The sequence below is a fragment of the Eriocheir sinensis genome, chromosome 15 (genome assembly GCF_024679095.1).
Source record: "Eriocheir sinensis breed Jianghai 21 chromosome 15, ASM2467909v1, whole genome shotgun sequence".
In the NCBI taxonomy this organism is placed as follows: Eukaryota; Metazoa; Arthropoda; class Malacostraca; order Decapoda; family Varunidae; genus Eriocheir; species Eriocheir sinensis.
The window spans coordinates 1,176,770-1,194,148 of record NC_066523.1 but is presented as its reverse complement, the minus strand read 5'-3'; the positions used below and the strand labels follow the sequence as shown (position 1 = coordinate 1,194,148).

General features: G+C 41.5%; 1 protein-coding gene and 1 long non-coding RNA gene across 13 annotated transcripts in view; one reads left to right on the top strand and one right to left on the bottom strand.

The window, feature by feature from the left end:
- The first annotated feature begins 1,467 nt into the window (after positions 1-1,467).
- LOC126998748 (uncharacterized) lies at positions 1,468-16,831 on the top strand. 3 transcript variants are annotated; one of them, XR_007752979.1, is made up of 6 exons: positions 1,468-2,113; positions 2,207-2,359; positions 6,067-6,210; positions 7,911-8,126; positions 9,231-9,444; positions 16,684-16,831. It is a non-coding gene; the product is annotated as an uncharacterized LOC126998748 (long non-coding RNA). The 3 variants fall into 3 exon arrangements; XR_007752977.1 differs by lacking the exon at positions 1,468-2,113 and having other exon boundaries at positions 2,120-2,359; XR_007752978.1 differs by lacking the exons at positions 1,468-2,113; positions 7,911-8,126 and having other exon boundaries at positions 2,122-2,359.
- Positions 5,592-17,379, bottom strand: part of LOC126998746 (transient receptor potential cation channel trpm-like) — a 120,577-nt gene continuing 108,789 nt past the window's right edge. For 6 of the 10 annotated variants that reach the window (XM_050860740.1, XM_050860742.1, XM_050860744.1 and 3 more), the window contains 10 exons: positions 16,654-16,865; positions 16,077-16,265; positions 12,479-12,613; positions 11,168-11,413; positions 10,670-10,827; positions 9,905-10,051; positions 9,334-9,535; positions 8,425-8,655; positions 7,868-8,104; positions 5,592-7,648 (listed from right to left, as the gene is read on the bottom strand). In XM_050860740.1, the coding sequence (XP_050716697.1) occupies positions 6,056-7,648; positions 7,868-8,104; positions 8,425-8,655; positions 9,334-9,535; positions 9,905-10,051; positions 10,670-10,827; positions 11,168-11,413; positions 12,479-12,613; positions 16,077-16,265; positions 16,654-16,865 (3,350 nt within the window). In that variant the 3' untranslated portion in view covers positions 5,592-6,055. Of the gene's footprint in view, positions 7,649-7,867; positions 8,105-8,424; positions 8,656-9,333; positions 9,536-9,904; positions 10,052-10,669; positions 10,828-11,167; positions 11,414-12,478; positions 12,614-15,003; positions 15,067-16,076; positions 16,266-16,653; positions 16,866-17,379 lie in introns of all 10 variants that reach the window. The other 4 variants (XM_050860746.1, XM_050860749.1, XM_050860747.1 and 1 more) reach the window with 2 other exon arrangements.

Here is a 17,379-nt window from a genome sequence, read left to right as displayed (position 1 = left end):
TGCTCGCGGTCTCTCGTTCAGTCGTTCCGTGTACGTACATGGGAACACGTGGTTCAGAGTTTAATAAATCCCACCCTAGGCTGACTTTTGGGTGAGGGTATTTACCGATATGGGTTTCAGGGCTATCATAGGCTCAAGGTCCAATGTGGCGGAGATAAGCGTTTACCTATGGGGGTCTGGAAGCATCACCTACTACTACTAGTACTACTACTACTACTACTATTACTAGTACTGCAATAATGTATTTGCAAGCAAAACCATTATAGATATCATAAAGCTAAGGAAGGGTATAATCTCACTCTGTCCTGCCTGGGGGTAGGGATGGCATGTTCCTCCCTTCTCCCTTGTTGTTTACCTGCAACAATAAACTATCAATCAATCAATCTTAATTAATTCTTCCTTTCTCATAACCTTCCTCTCCTTCCTTTCCTTTTATTTCCTAACCCTTTTCTTTTCTCCCCTATCTTCCCCTTTCTTAAGGGGAGGGGGAACGGGTAGGTAAAAAATATTCATAAAAAAAAAGTTTTGAATATTTTTGCCTCAAACTTCTCTATTATGTTTAAAATCATGTTTCAGATAGATACTATCCCAAGGTAGAACCTGCTATTGGTCATGTCTGATCATGAGGTCAAGACTTTAAAAAGCAAAAAAAAATACAGTTTTTTTTTTTTTTTAGGTAATTCAATATTTCAAAAAACGCTACTTGTAAATGTAGATACACCCCAAATGTGTATAAGTGTGTTTTTTTTCATCAAGCTCCATGGAGATTCTTTTGCAGAACGATTTTTTTTTTATTTTTGTTTTTTTGTTTTAAAAAAAACGAAAGTTAGTTTTCATTATATATTTTATTTATTTATTTGTTTATTACATTTATTTTATTACATTTATTTTTACATATACATATACACACTACACTAATATAATATGTAATAGTCATTATCAATGTATTTACAATAAGAAATGCATTCTTTTCTCAAACCCGTTATTCCCAGTGACTGGACAGTGTCCTATGAGTTGATGATTCTTCGCGCTTTAGCGGACCGTATTATTAGGTCCTCATTCACTGGGTGTCCTACAGTGTCAAATCATTGTTGAGGGTCTTGTTTTACAGCAATGAGCGCCTTCCCTCAACTCAAGACACTGCTCACCAAAAAATACATATAACTGTCGCTATGCCAGCGCCATATGCCAGCGCCATATATGTCTCCCTTCTTCTCTTCTTCTTCTTCTTCGGCGTATCCCACCAAGCCTAAGAAAAAAAATAGAGCAGAAACTCATAAGACAGAAGATTTAAAGTCCATCCGTGCGTGTAAAAATGTCGCACCGCGTCCCTTTTAAACGTTTTCCCAGGCGTCTATTCATAGTCATATTTTATGTTTTTTTTTTAGTTTTTTTATGAAAAAAAAAAAAAAAAAAAAGTATTCTTGACCCCATTTTTCCATTCCAGCTGTTCCGCCCCCCCTTAATCTTCCACTCCCTCCTTCCCAGCCCTTTTTCTTCCTACCAGTGTTTAGGGGTTATATGTGTAATGGCCCGAAATGTACTACAATTGTAATGGTATTTTTCCCCATGTAAATAGAGTTAACCTGGGGTGTTTGCGCAACCAGTTATATATGTATGTGGGTTTCTCATGAGAGAGAGAGAGAGAGAGAGAAAGGAAAGAAGGAAGTACACAAGAGAAGGAGAAAAAAATGAAAAGTACGAGAGGAGAGAGAGAGAAAGAAGTTTGAGAGAGAGAGCGAGAGGGAAGAGATGGGGGTTGAAACAAAGAGGCCTGGTGCTCCCAAATCTCCCCTACAATCTGTAGTGTCAACAAAATTCAGAGGTGTCAGGGGTCAAAACAGGGTATCGTTGCCAAAAGCGGTCAATCTGCCTTCTTTTAATTATTGCGGGAGAACGGTAAATATGTATAATGGAAATAAAATACCAGTGACCTTATATTGATATTGGAGGCCTACCAAGGAAATCTCAGGTCTCAAGCAGGCCTAACCTGCGGTCAGTTTGTCACTCCGAGACGTCACACCAAGACATTTTGGGGCCGAGACTAACGCCCCTTCCTCGCACTAGGTTGTGGGAGCGAGCTCATTCTCACGAGCGACATCGCCCCTTTCAGGTGAGGAAAGAACTGTTCACGGTGTTCAACTCACTTTGGCTATAATACTATAACTGAGACTGGGATTCTCATGAGCGACATCACCCCTTTCAGGTGCGCCAAAGGCAAGCCTGACAGATGGGAAGCTGAGCGTCGCCCAGACCAAGGCCAACATGCAGCAGTAAACACTTTTGAAGCTGGGTTGTGGGGGATTGCCGGTGGCAGGGTGTGTGAAGAGAGGAAGGAAAGGAGAAGGCCAAAAGGGTGGTATGTGTGTCGTTCTCAGGGGTAACAATGGATAAGCGCAAACACTCACTAGTTTTAGTTAGGACTTAATTAAGGTGTGGAATGGTGGAGTCTGTGTTTCCCCGTGTGGGTGGAAACAGTTATTATGTTGGTGCTACTTATTGCCATGTGTGCATGTTAGTTTAAGGTGTTAATGTTAACCTGTATTCATGGTATTTACAAATGTAATTAGTGATGTAAGATACGTAAGCTAACCTCTAATAAGTGGACCCTGTCCTATGACCCTTAGTTCACCATCAGAATCTCTAAACAATAATTACCTCAAGTAACTTTCTTAAAGTCATGTTACCTATATTACTTGGACAGGTGATGATCCTGTGTGCGATAATGGTGCCTTATAAGACTGGGTGAATAAACTACTAATTTTACTCTGTGGTTTAAATGATCAATAATTAATTCTACTTTGAGGTATAATGAACCTACATAATTAATTAAAAGAGTGCCCATGAATGGCACGACATATGTTCTCTCTTTCTCTTTTTAAGCTTCCACTCCCTCCTTCCCTTTTATTTCCCAGCCCTTTTCTTCTCTCCCCAATTTTCCTTTTTCTTAACCTTCCACTCCCTCCTTTTCTTTTACTTTCCAGGCCTTTTCTTCTCTCCCTTCCTCAGTTTCAAGGTGTTATATATGCTCTCTCCTCTTCTTTCTTATTAATCCTTAACTCCCTCCTTCCCTTTTATTTCCCAGCTCTTTTTTTTCTCTTCCCTATTTTCCTTTTTCTTAACCTTCCACTCTCTCCTTTTCTTCTCTCCCTTCCTCAGTTTCAAGGTTTTATATGCTCTCTCTTCTTCTTTCTTATTAATCCTGTACTCCCTCCTTCCCTTTTATTTCCCAGCCCTTGTCTTCTCTCCCCAATTTTCCTTTTTCTTAATCTTCCACTCCCTCCTTCTCTTTTACTTTCCAGGCCTTTTCTTCTTTCCCTTCCCCAGTTTCAAGATGTTATATGCTCTTTCTTCTTATTAATCCTCCACTCTCTCATTCCCTTTCTACTTTTCCTTTTCTCTTTCCCCACCTTCCCTTTTATTTCCCAGCCCTTTCCTTCTCTATCTCCCCCAGCTTCAATGTTCCATACTTCCTCTAATAAACCCTAACATCATGCATTAATTCCTCCTCATTCTAAAATCATATGGTCAAACATTTCTGGGCTTACATACAACTAATAAGGCTGTGGTAGAGGTTGTGAAGGGTATTTCCAGGATTGGTTTTGAGTCTAGTGATGATCTGACAAGACTTAATTCTGCACCATGAACATTAAAAACATTCATGAGAACCTGATGTATCTTAACCCGGTAGCAGCGATGGGCTAAATTTGCGGCTTTACCGTGTACCAGTGATGGGCCAAATTTCTGCCATTATATAAACCTCCCAAAATAGATGATGCATAAACGGATCACACATGCGTTGATATATATTATGAAATGGTTTGCGTGAGTGATGATTCATTGTCATTATTTTACTTAGAGGGGCCTTTAACCTAACCTAACCCAACCTAACCCAACCTAAGAAACATGACCCTCGCAGCTACCAGGTTAATTCTTTGTGGCCTTTGGATATAGTTACTGTGAGAGCTGAAAGAGTCTGGGAATTCCGGGCTCAGTGATATGACGAATCAGAAAGAATAATGGTATTTTTTTTCTTTTTTACATCAATTAAAGGATACAGCTCAAGGGCAACAAAAAGCTAGAGTACAAATAAAAAAAGCCCGCTACTCGCCGCTCCCACTAAAGTAAAAAGTAAAGATTAGCCAAAAGAGAGGTCAATTTCGGGTGGAAGTTGTTAGTGAAATCCTTGCAACTCCTCTCAATTAGGTCATTAGGTATAGTAAACTTTCCTCCCTCCACAGTGTTCAGGTTAGAGGTTCAGTATACTCTTAATTTGCATTGTTTCCCAGAAGTCATAAATTTTCTAAAAGGGTAAATGGAAAAAACAAGCGATTTGCAAGAGATATGGTCAAAATGATCAATTAAGACTTACCAGAAAAAAATTGTTTTGTCCTTAGAACTGGAGGATGTAGTTACCTTATGTTGAAAATTTACCTCCTACACACTTGGGCATTCACTAGTCTCTTATACATGCACATTCAGAGATTTCACACCCTTCAGAGGACCCAGGTAAACATCCCATACACTAATACACACGAACACCCACACTCACCAGGTACGTAGTAGGTCAAAAGCAGCACCTTATTCCATACTGTTCTCTCCATGATGCTACAGTATTATCCTCATCAGTTTTCAATAGTTCTTTTTCTATTAGTTAATGATTACAGTTTTGGCCAGTTAGCAGTGCATCTACTACTGTTTTAAGAGTGAATGTACAGCTTGTAATATATGTCTTTTTTTTATATGAGAGTTGTCAATAGTACATTTTCTCTAAATTCACTAAGTATATGTCTAGTACTAATGCTCGTCAAGTATTACTGCGAGTACTAGTTGATGGGTGCAGTAACTCATGCTTGATATTACACTCTAACATTCAGTGGAGATTTCAGCAAAAATATAATTCAATCAATTATTTTAGAAGGCAAGCACTTCACGTAACTTCTCCTTTGATAGAAAGAGAGAGAAGAGGAAAGAAACATTACACTGAATACTTTTCATATTCATTTCTCTATAAGCAATGGCATTATGTAATATATATTTATAGTATATAAGAAGCTGGTGATCAGCGTCATAACAAGAACAGAAAACAACGGTAATACTGTACCTACCATGTGAGGGACTGTGGCCAGTGGTATGGTGTGGTATTGTAAAATTGAGCATACAAGTTAATATATGGATGAATGTAGTGAATAAAATCTGTCTGATGCCTATATATAATGTGCAGTGAATGAGTGAGTCGAGGATGTGTGATGACAACAGTGTTGAGGTGCGGCCCCTCCCTCCGCCACACCTCAGGGCCTGGCTAACAATTTACACTGTCACTTGGTAGTCATGAACGCATGTTTGTCATTTTATATTCAACAGTAAAAAAATTCAACTTTATATTGAGGCTACAAAAAATGAGCAAAAAGTAATTCACACCTACGAAGTATTATTGTACTATTCTATGAGTGGTCAGCCGCTGCTAGTTGGAGTAACTGGGTCTACATACTGGCTTGCAAGTCTTAATTATGCTGTAAACATTCACACTAATTTCTGACTCCTTAAAAAAATATGGTGAGGTCAATGCATAACATGAAAAACAAAAGAAATTATAAAAATAAAATAATTCTTTATTTGCAGATAACTTTTTTCAAGCTTAACTTATTCTTTCGTAATGGCTCTGGAACTGCCGGGTAATATCACTCATTAAAAACTACAGTTCCAGACACTCTTAAATTACTTTCATACAGCATTGCACCATTATTGCTCATTGAATAAATTAAGATAATTAAGTATTTATGGCTCACTTCTAATAAAAGAATCAAAGCCATTCAAGGAGAGACTCAATCAAATCAAGCTTCACATAAGTCTGAGTCTAGCTCTATCAGGAGAAATTCATCAACACTAAAAGTACGAAGTTGTAATAAAAAGTTACCCATAAAAGCTATTTCTCTCTGTAGTATATAATGATCATTGACATTTATCCTTTTAAAATACTGAACTAATTTTTTGTATTACACTGATATCTTATGACTTACGGCTGTGCGGAGTATATGACATTCTCGCCTAAAGATTAACACTCAGTTTCAGTGATGGAATCTTTGGGCCGCACCTCGGATTCCTTGACAGCCGGGACCTGCAGCGTTGACATAGAGGGCTGGCTATCAGACTGACACGAGGGTTCCGGTGAACTCTGACTTGTTACGACCTGAGGCATCATGCATGGGGGTGAGTGTGGACGGGGAGACCTTGACGTTGCTCTCTGCCAGGCCTCAGATGCTGGCAGGGCACTTGAGGAAGCCCAGTGTTGGCGCATATCCCCGTGTATGGAAGACCGGCGGGTGCTGGGGCTGTTGGGCTGGGAGAGGGCCAGCCGGGTGTTCTCGCTGCAGAGGAAAGAGGCTCTGCGGCCTGTGGGGGTGAGGATGCGCGGGGAGGTGAGAGGGATGGAGCCTGGGACTGACAGCATGTCAGGCAGGGTGGCATCGATGCTTGTTGTACTGTGTCTCTTTCGTAGGTCTATCACCCTTGAGTCTCTCCTGTTGGGGTGAGGAGTCAATCCCTCTTCATTGTCTGAGAAATCCGTCCTGACTGAACAGAGGTCCTCCAAGGAAATGGCCAAGTTCTCCGAGTCTCTGTGCATTCTTCTCTGAATCAAACCTTCCATCAGCTGGTAGTCTGCCTCCTCAGCATCCCGTAATGGGTTGGGGCTTATTGTGATGGAAATTCCAGCAGTTTCTGACAGGAAGCGCCGACGGATTTGTGGAGCCCCTTGACTCTGGTAGTGTAGCCGCGGGGAGGAGGGCGGAGACAGCCGGGCCATGCAGACTGTCTCCAGCTCATCCGCCAGACTTGTGTATTCGCTGGCGAAGGTGAAGATCTGTGGAGGTGACGATGGTGGGATGACCTGTATAATGGGCTGGGCTGGGTTAGAGAGACACCTCTCATATTTTGGAGGCGGGTGATGTACATGGTGCCCAGGGATCACTTCAGTGTCATCTATGAAGCACACTTTAGGACCGAACAGTGGCTTCATATCCCCAGATACATTGGAAGACTTGCGAATACTGCTCTTTCGGCTACCAGAGGATCTTCGTTCCCTTGACGCACGGCCCTGGGAACTTCCTGACTCAGAATCTAACCTCTGCTTACGTCGACTATGCCGCCTGGGATGCCTGGCACTGGAGACCTTTGCTGAGTCAAGCTTTAGGCCTTCTAGAATGCCGATGTGGCTGACTTCAAAGTGTCCAGGCTTGGGAGACAGCCGGTGTTGAGACCCTTCAGGTTCAGCATCCGTTGTGTCACTCACTTCCCTGTCACTCAGCTCTTCGTCAGGAGTGTGCCGTCTGCTCATCAGTTTCTCAGTCTCCTCAAGCATCTGGTGCAGGCTCGTCTGGGACACGGAGCGAGAGGTACAGCCACCGTCAGACTTTGGCGTGCCAGAACCCGAGCAAGGAGACGTGGACCGCCTCCGCTTCACGTGGCTCGTCATGAAGCGATGGACCACGGCGTAACTGTTCTTGGTCTGCTCCACCGTTTCCTCGAGTCTCTTTATGTGGAAGTCAAGGTTATTCACTGATGTCATTGCTCCGATGAATTTGATATGCATGTCTTCGATTCTCTGCGCCAGTCCCTCGGTGCGCTCTGCCATCACTCGCACTCGTTCCTGGTGATAAAAACATGACCAGATCGTTTGAGAAATAGAAAATAAATATACATCACATATGCTTAATACTGGCAAATCTTCTGGTATATACACTCATACAAACACATTGCATATAAAATAAATAAATTATATTGCAATTCTAATTAAAAAGATAAATTAAGATCAGTCTGGTATTGTATTGATGTGCTACTTAAGTTGGTACAGTCATGGGTCACACACCTCAGTACTCATCTGCTCCCTCTGGTCCCTCTCCCTGTTGTAGCCGTCCATGCACTCCTCTTCAAAGTCATGCAGCCGCTCTAGAGACTCCCCATCGAGGAACAACTTAAGGCCATTGTCATAGAGAAGCGGCTTGCCCTTCCACCTCCTGAAGATGTACTTGATGACTCGGTGGACGTGTGACAAGATGATGAGGGGCGGGGGGAAGACGGGCTTGCCTTCAAACTCCATCACAACCTTTACGGACAAGGAAATGAAGGTGTGAAAAAGCTATTCATGTCTCTCATGGTCTGAAGATGTTAGAAAATTGCACAACAGGAACTCTACTGTTATATAAAATTATTGTATTAGTAATACGATAAAATGGATTGCCCTAAAGGGCTTTGATTCATACAGGAAAATGGAAGACCGTGTCAGTGTGGAGAGACTGTAAAAGTACAAACATTGAAAGTAAAGTTGTAAAAGATAAAGGTCTTTCTATATCAGCATTGGCCAAAGTCATAAAAAATAAATAGGATTTACAAGATTTACTCCATCTGACAAAAAGACTCACTCACCTGAAATCTCTGGAACATCCACACCTGGTGAGAGATTGCATTGACGGACTGGAAGATGTTGTTGAAGACGGCGATGAGTAGGTTGATGAGGAGGATGTTGGCCACCAGGAGGTACATGGACATGACTGTCGGAGTCAGCCAGCGGCCAGGGTGGCAGGGGATCTCACCTTCGCCTCCACAGTCGGGGTCAATGTCTCCGGCAAACACTTCTCCGTACAACATAAAATATGGCTGAAAAAATTGTTATTTCCTTTCAGCATAAAATTCCTGCCAGCAAAAATTGTGAAGTTTTTATCAAAAAATCATGCAGTTAGAAACTCCTCTACTGAGAACAAATAAGCTAGACCAATTTCAATCTGTAAAAGAAAAAAATTGAATAATTTTTATTAGCAACATATTTTAAACAACTTTTACAATTTAATTTGCTAAATAATGTCATTGCCAACTCTCACAGCAGAAAATCAATGGATCTGAAGTGAAATATGTTTAATGGGCAATATTTCACTGGTAAAGCAACAAACTCTATCATTATAATTCCTCTACCCTTGTATCCCATAATAAGGTGGTGAGGTAAGTGGCCTATCACATGCAGTCACGGCTTATCATTCACTTCTAGGGAAGGTCTGCCATTCCATGCCCACCATTTCACTTTGTGCACATATGAGGAAATTAACTACTCAGGATATCTGAACAAAGGGATCAAAGTGAACCATTGTTAAAGTAACGAGTGATACGGATTCTTAATTTTGACAGAAGTTTAGTTAAATACTGCAGCTAGATATTCCAAGGTAATTTTTTCTCCCTAGTTGAGTACTGTTTGGAATGGCATGAACAAACTGCCAAACACATCCTGTGCCCAGACAGAGCTGCCCAGGGAAGCCACTCAGGGCGCTGCCACGAGGGGCCCACCTGGTAGAAGATGTGACGTGCGAGGCGCCAGTGAGGCTCCTCGTTGGGGTACAGGATGCTCTGCCGACACACCCCGAAGGCCATCAGCACCACCAGCAGCAGCACCACAAAGTAGGCCATGTTTTTTATCATCTTGCCCATCATCATCACCAGGGGACCGAGGTACTTGTTGGCAGACAAGATCTCAAGGATTCTTAAATACCTGCAAGAATGAAAAGCTAATTAGGGTAAAAGAACGTAGCACTGAAGCTCTTGATTGTTGTGAATGGCCAAAGATCTCAAGGATTCTTAAACTACTGCAACATTGAAAGACAACTGAACCCAGCTTCATACTTTTCATTAATTTCCATCATTTTGTGAGACCATATTAATGGAAGTCTACTTATCAAATTTGTGACAAAAGTAACCCGAGCTCAAACTTATTGGGCTTCCCATATAATTTTGGTCAAGGGGATGCTACTGACCTTGCTGCTGCAGTGACCTCAGGCACTTTAAATACCATTTGTAAAAGTAAGGCATTCTTCATTTATATATAAAATCAATATCTTTAAGAAAACAGTGCTGTGCTCACCAGTAAATAATATCAACACAATAGATCACCCGGCCGGCCTGCATGGTCTGGTCCTGCAGCCTCAGCGTCAGGCCGATCATGAACAGCACCCCAAACACCAGATCACACACATTCCACAGCTTGTCTGACCACACAGCAATCTTCTGCCTGAGGGAAGGAAGAAAATGATAAATGAGAAATTGAATGTCATATACTACAGTTTGGAGGACAACAAGTGAAGCATGAGAAAATCCCTCGTCATGTTCCTTCAAACTCCTGTTACAGCCTAAGAGTATATGCTCTTTCTCTCAGCTTATCTCACTCAGCAACATGCATAAATTACCAAGGCATATATGGAATGTTCAGGAGCTGTATGAGTGTGAAACAAAGCCCATAGCAATTCTTGTTATTCAGTAGCAGCTCTATGAAAATGTGCAAATGCATATTCTCATACTAGCATTTCAAAGGGTAATATCCCACACTTAAAAGAAATCTACAATGGACAAGACCTCACTATGGACTCAATAATGGAAACAAATTTCTAACCAACTGTATCTGCAGGAGTACTTTCATGATGATAACAGTTTGGAGACTAAAAGTTTCCCTTAATTAGTTGACAGAAAGGTTATCAAATCTAGGAAGTACAACATAAAACATCCCTAGTTTCAAAATTTGGAATTGTCTAACATACACTTTTGTCCTGCGTGACCACAATGGGTAAATAATAAACAATAAGTGTGATGGCAGCAGCTACACAGTTTAAGGATAACATGCTGAATAACTTACTTTAATTCTACTGGTTCCGTCGACAGTATTTCTCGCACTTTCTCCAGGATGAGTGTGGATATATAGGCAATGACATACCACTCCATCCACTCCGGCTGCTTAGGGAGCCTCACCAGCACAACGTAGGTGTACAGACACAGGAAGAAGACGTAAGCTATCTGTTGGAGGAGAGGCAGAGAACTAGAACAATGCGTTAGAGGAATGAAAAAATGTATATCTGAACAGTCAATCAGACTTAATTCTCTTTGATTCAGTTTCAGCAAGTTCAGTGACCTAATACAGATCTTTGGCTCCTTTGAATAGCAGTTCCCAAAAATGAATAAAGGAGTAATTTTGAGGGAAGTTCTGATGCAAAGACGATTTTCTATGTAACAGCTTTGTTCTTTGCTGGTGGGTGGAATAGTGTTTCAACGATGACAGTGATGAATACAAAAGATCGGATGACTTATATTAAAACACTTATGAATATAAACACCAAGATGCAAGCAGAAGTCTTACAGAATGGGCCCAGAATTTGGTAATGGGAGCATTGTAGAACTCATAAAATTTGATTCTTGCTGGGAGTTGCTTTGAGCGGCCGTTGAGAAAGACGGAAGAGTCCAGGACAGACAGGTGGCCACCAGACACCCCATTCTGCCTGATGGAGGTGTGGTGCTCATCGGCGGCCAAGGATGCGTCAGGGGGCGGCGGCACAATGAGAGTGCTGGTGATGGGCCCGGCACTGTTGCTGTTGCATAGTGGTGCCTGTTGATAAAGTCCCGTGTTGAGTCATGGATTACTCTTCTGGGGCTCCTCCTGCCCACTGTCTATAGGAGCAGTGTTTGTGGGCTTCTTTTTATATTTGCTTTGCCCTTGGGCTCTCTCCTTTGATGAAAAAATCAGCACAACAGGTGAATCTAATTCTTACTCCTCTATGAACACAACTAGACACATAATTTCTACTCCCTTATCTATACTAAGTCTAAGAAAGGAACCTCTGGTGTTCAAGAGATCAGTTATGTTTTTTTTCCAACTAATACCATGTTTTGCTCAAACCTACTTTTCTTACATTACTCTATGGAAAGACACTAGATCGCATGCATGTGTGTGGTGGTAATACTGTCACTACCTAAGATACCACTTGTTTACAGGGCACCCTCAACTTACACATATTTGGTTTACATAAATTTTGATGACTTGAGCAATGTCTCACCCTTGACACAAACATATCACGGCAGAAATGGGCCGAGAGTCACCCTGCTTGGTGGACAGCATGGTGAGGTGTGCACATGCATGGTTTACATATGTGTGATTTGAATGTTCCAGCAGCATTTCCTTAACAATAAACAAATATATTGCATGCACACTTGGATTTGTTGGATGCAAATTAACCCCTTGACTGCAGATTTCCTACATGAAGACGTCACCAAGCTACAGGAATCGAACAAAAAGTGGCTGCTATGATTCAATGAAGAAAAATGTAAAGTCATACACCTTGGGAGGGGATATCCAGCACACCAGTGCCACATGGGAAACACTCCACTATCCACCACAGATGTAGAGAAGGACCTTGGACTATATGTTACCAGGCTACCAGGGAAAGCTAAATCTGTGCCAATCGCAGCGGACGGGTTGAGTGCATATGAATGAGCAAGTGTATGCATAACAAACATAGGTGTAGCTGTGTTCTGTCTTGGCAGTGGTTGTGGTATACATGTGGAAATCATTTCAGACCCAAGAAGCTGCTTTTTCCTATTTTTTATCCTCTGAAACCCTGTACGAACTTAGCTGCGGTGTGCGTTAAAAACTGTTGTGTGCGTTTAATTTTACCTGCACATACTGAAGCGTCGTTATTGCCATCGTTATTGTTGTTGTTGTTATTGTTGTTGTTGTTTTTGCCACTGGGAATGGTGGTAGTGGTGGTGGTGGTGGTAGATGTACATGCACTGAGATTCTGAAGACTGACTGTGATTTTGCGGGAGTGTAAAGGTTATATATATACATGCATAGGTGTGTGTGAATATATCCATCTATCCATCTATCTAAATGTGTGTGTGTGTGTGTGTGTGTGTGTGTGTGTGTGTGTGTGTGTGTGTGTGTACACTTACCAAGAGAGGGCAAGTTTGCGTAATCCACAAATTCAACATGGACGGACAAGGTCTAGTGAGCTCTTATAGAATGTCTGAAGCATGAAAACAATAAAGAGTGTACCGGACATTGGCTTTAGTCAACTGTTTGCTCTAAAAAATGCAAGTCAACAATGTAAATAATATGGATGAAGTAGTTAACTGAAGAAATACTCTACACCGAATTGCACAGTAGTAACAAGGGTGAAGAGAATGAGATATTGGATTTTGAAGTTCCCCGTGTAGTCATGGATGGAGTGAAGAAACGTTTGAGAGGAATGAATAATGGTATAAAGTAGGAAGGATGGCATAACCATAGACTTAACCAGCATGCAATACCAGTTATTTCAATATTAGTAAAGAAGCTTAGAAATATAAATGTCAGCAGAGTTTGAGAGTTTTAAATTTGACATTTGTAAGCCCAATGTCCATCAATCATAAAGAGAGAATAATAATTTTGAGATGATGTGCCCAGAGCCTCAACTGAATAGCAAAGTATAACATGATTAACCCCTTAGATGCAGAATTCCTATGAGAAGACATCACCACGCCAGAGGAGTGGAACCAAAAGTGGCTGCTACAATTCAGTGAAGAAAAATGTAAAGTCATGCACCTTGGGGGGGGATATCTAGCATACCAATGTCACATGGGAAACACTCCACTATCCACCACAGAGGCAGAGAAAGACCTGGGACTATATGTTACCAGGCTACCAGTGAAGGCAAAATCCGTGCCAATCGCAGTGGATGGGTTAACAATTGCAGCATACAGAATATCAAACTGGACTTCACATTAATTTATCTTTATCACTATGTAAAAGCTTAGTGAAATATAAAGAACCATGACTGTGACATCTAACTGGATTTCCCATTTGTTCCAGGAAAAGACTCGTTACTGTAGGGCAATATAATAAGTAAGATGAACCAAACAAGGCATCCAGGATAAAGTCATGCACTGCTCTTCCCCTCCTGCCCCTTGCCTCTCCAACACCTCGAGTCAAGAAGTTAGACAATGTAATCCACTTCCTCTCTCATGAGCTAGGAGATAAATACTCATACATCCAGGGCTTTAATCACAATAGTCCTTTTCATTGCCTTCATCCTATCCATGGACACCAGCACCACTCACCATTCACTGGCAGGCGGCCGTGTAGAGAAAGGGAGGTTACAAGAGTGGAGTGTGGTGTGTGTATGTTGTAATGCCTGAGACTTTCTCTTCACTACACTCACACACGACCACAGTGTGTAATGAAACACATGAGAAATTAATCCAGACAAGGAAAGGTTTTGCCGGTGCCGGGGATCGAACCTGCGACCAGTGAGACGGGAGAGCCACTCCTTAACCAGTCAGCCAAAGAGGTAACTCCCTGGTAGAGTGAGTTATGGGAGGCTCGCCCACCAGGCTTAGTCGCCGTACTACAATGTGACCCGCTGCATCAGTTGGTGAAGTTGTGATCAGATAAGAAACACATTTGGAAAGACAAGAGTGGAATGCTTTAATTTTAATACAAATATTATTTGGGTGTGAAGCAACGTTGCCAGATTATCGTATGCATTACATTGTATTTTCCGGTTTCTGGCCCCAAAATATTGCAAAAAAGAGCATTAATAATTACAGATTTTAACAATAATTATAAATGCATATCGTTATCTTTGTGGGTGCGATAGTTTTTGGTCAGAAATTGGCAAAAACAATATGCCAAGTACGACAATCTGGTAACATTGGTGTGAAGTGCCATTATTCAGCAAAACTAATGGAGAGAACACATGTAACAGTGTAATGCCCCAGGAAAGTGTGCTGGGACATATGACAGTATTTCACACAAACACTTTATTAGGCTACACACCAAATACAGCTACGGCAATGCATGTATAAAGTATATCATTCACAAATGCATATATTCATGAGGACCCGAGGGACCAAATGAAAGTGTAAGTTTGAGGGTGCTCTGTAATAACATATAAGTCTTAGTTGTTTTCTACTGTCAGGTTTGCTACTGTGCCTTCCATGCTCCCAAGGCCGAACACATTTTCTGCTCTGTAAGGTTTGGTGTAGAATTTTCGTGGATATTCAAGCAATTATCTTGTTTTGTTAGGCTTCCTGCAGCACTCTCAAGAACATTTTAAGTTTGCTTTAGTGCTCTAAGAATGTCCTATTTAAGTTTGCTAGAGTGGCCTGTGCGATGTGCTAATAACTAAGCTTGCTGCAGTCCCCTCCAGGATGTCCTACCTCGGGCTGGAGGGTTGGGGTGACGGGGTGAGAGGGAAGCGACACAGAGTTGACCAGTTGGGCCTAGAAGGAGAGGGACACACATCGCAAGTGCCAGGAAAAAAGTACCTTCAAAAAGATCTCTGTGGCCACTAGGAGAAAAAGTACTGTCATGCCAACCAACAGTCCTCTTGTCAAGAAGCAATGTGTTAATAACTATCTCTCAGTATTAGTAATTTGGAGGGTTAAGAGAAAAAATGTAAGATAAGCAGCCATGTAGCACCCAGCACGCCACACCAGAGAAGCACAAAGAAACATGAACAGACACATGAGCCTGTCAAACATATATACTTCATGACACTGTTTGCATATAACATCACACATACCTAACCACTTCTTGTGTGTATGGCTAACATAATCACTTTTCACTTATGTTTATATTCTAAGGTGGAAAAAGTCATGTAAGGGGTAAAAAATATTAAAAACTGTATGCTATGATAAACACAATGCACTTTTATGTTCAGTATTGGAAACTAGTATCATCAGACTAAGCTACATCACTAACTAAAATGCTCATATTAATGATCTATATTACCTTGCAGTATATGGTTGCATGTGAGTTCATATAAATCTATAAAAGTTGTAATTTCCTAAAATATCATAAAGTGCTCAGCAGACCAATAAAAATAAGTATATATTTGCATATCTTCAACATGTGCACACACTTGACAAGAGGCCCAAGATGATGGACTGCTTGGGGAGGTGTTTGCAGGGGAAGGAAAACTCGTGAGTAAGAAATGGGAAACAGGAAAACAAGCATCAATTTCATCAGTCAGCTGTTCATGCAAGGGATGTGAATAAACTATTCATGAAAGGGAATAAAAAGTTTAAAAATGCAAAGTACATATTCTCTTGATATCTCGGCAGGGCAGTGAAAGATTGGCAAGGGGCCAAAGTGTAAGAAATGGAAAGCTACCAGGGACTTAGGTCAAACCATCACTGAGTTAGGTGGACAGAGGAGGAGAAGAAGTAGAAATGAGAGAACTGAAGGCTTCCAGAACTGTACATCTGAAGAGAGAGGACTTCAGCTTTACCTCAGGATCATGATCGTTCCTCAGGTCCATGTTCTCATCGTCCGAGTCTGTGTCGCTCTCGGAGTCTGAGGACCTTTCGGGATCATCGTACTGGTGTTCCTCACGCGTCTGTGGCATCGTCTTCAACTCCTCACCACTCCTGAACCCCAATAGCAGGACCAGTGGCGGGAACAGCAGACTCAGCATTACCTGGGGGTGGGAAAGAAGACTTAACCCCTTGACTTCGGATTTCCTACAAGAAGACCTCACCAAGCTACAGGAATGGAACAAAAAGTGGCTACTACAATTCAGTGAAGAAAAATATAAAATCATGCACCTTGGGAGGGGATATCCAGCACACCAATATCACATGGGAAACACTCCATTATGCACCACAGAGGCAGAGAAAGACCTAGGAGTACTATATATTACCAGGCTACCAGTGAAAGCCAAATCCGTGCCAAATGCAGCAGATGGGTTAACAAACTGGAACAACATTTATATACATGTAGAATATATTAAGATCAGTTATGTTCTTTCTTATTTCCCTCTTCTAATCTTATTCAGTTCCAAGGAAAACCCAAGAAATTCCCTTCACCTTAATGTTAGTGTTTTTCCTTGTTCGCAGCCCCCCCAGCCAGAGGTCAGCCAGGAGGATCTGGCAGCAGGTGTGTGACAGCAGAGCGCGGTGGTTGTCAGCAACGGCCAGAGACAGACACGTTTGCTTAGACCAATTCCTTAATTCGTAAGTCAAGAGCTGCTGCGCCCGGTCATCATCTTGGCGGTAACAGTAGTCCATTACCTGCAAGGCTGAGGAAACAGAGAAAGGATACTGTTATAATGCTCGACTGTACTGCTTACGATTAAAGGTGGGAAGCCAGTCTCTGCAGTGGATATGAGGTGTGGGAGTCTAGTAATCAAGACGAACCATTCTGCAGTGAATATAAGTTGGATGACTGATCTTACACTCAACTTTCCTCCACCAGTATATGAATGAATTGTCATAACCAGTGTAAATATATGTCAGTTCTCATTACGAGGTTTTCCCAGAACCCAACCACTGCATAAAACAAAACTAGGTGTGATAACGATGGTGATATAGACAATAGAAAAAATGTATATAGTCCAAAACCACTGAGAACCCCTAACATAAAACCCTTGCATAAAACACAGAACAAGAACAAGGTGTGATAATGGTGGCAATGTATAGACAATAGAAAAAATGTTTATACTCCAAAACCACTGACAACCCCTAACTTAAAACCCTTGCATAAAACATATACCAAAAACTAAATGTGATAATGATGATGAAGACTGAAAAAAT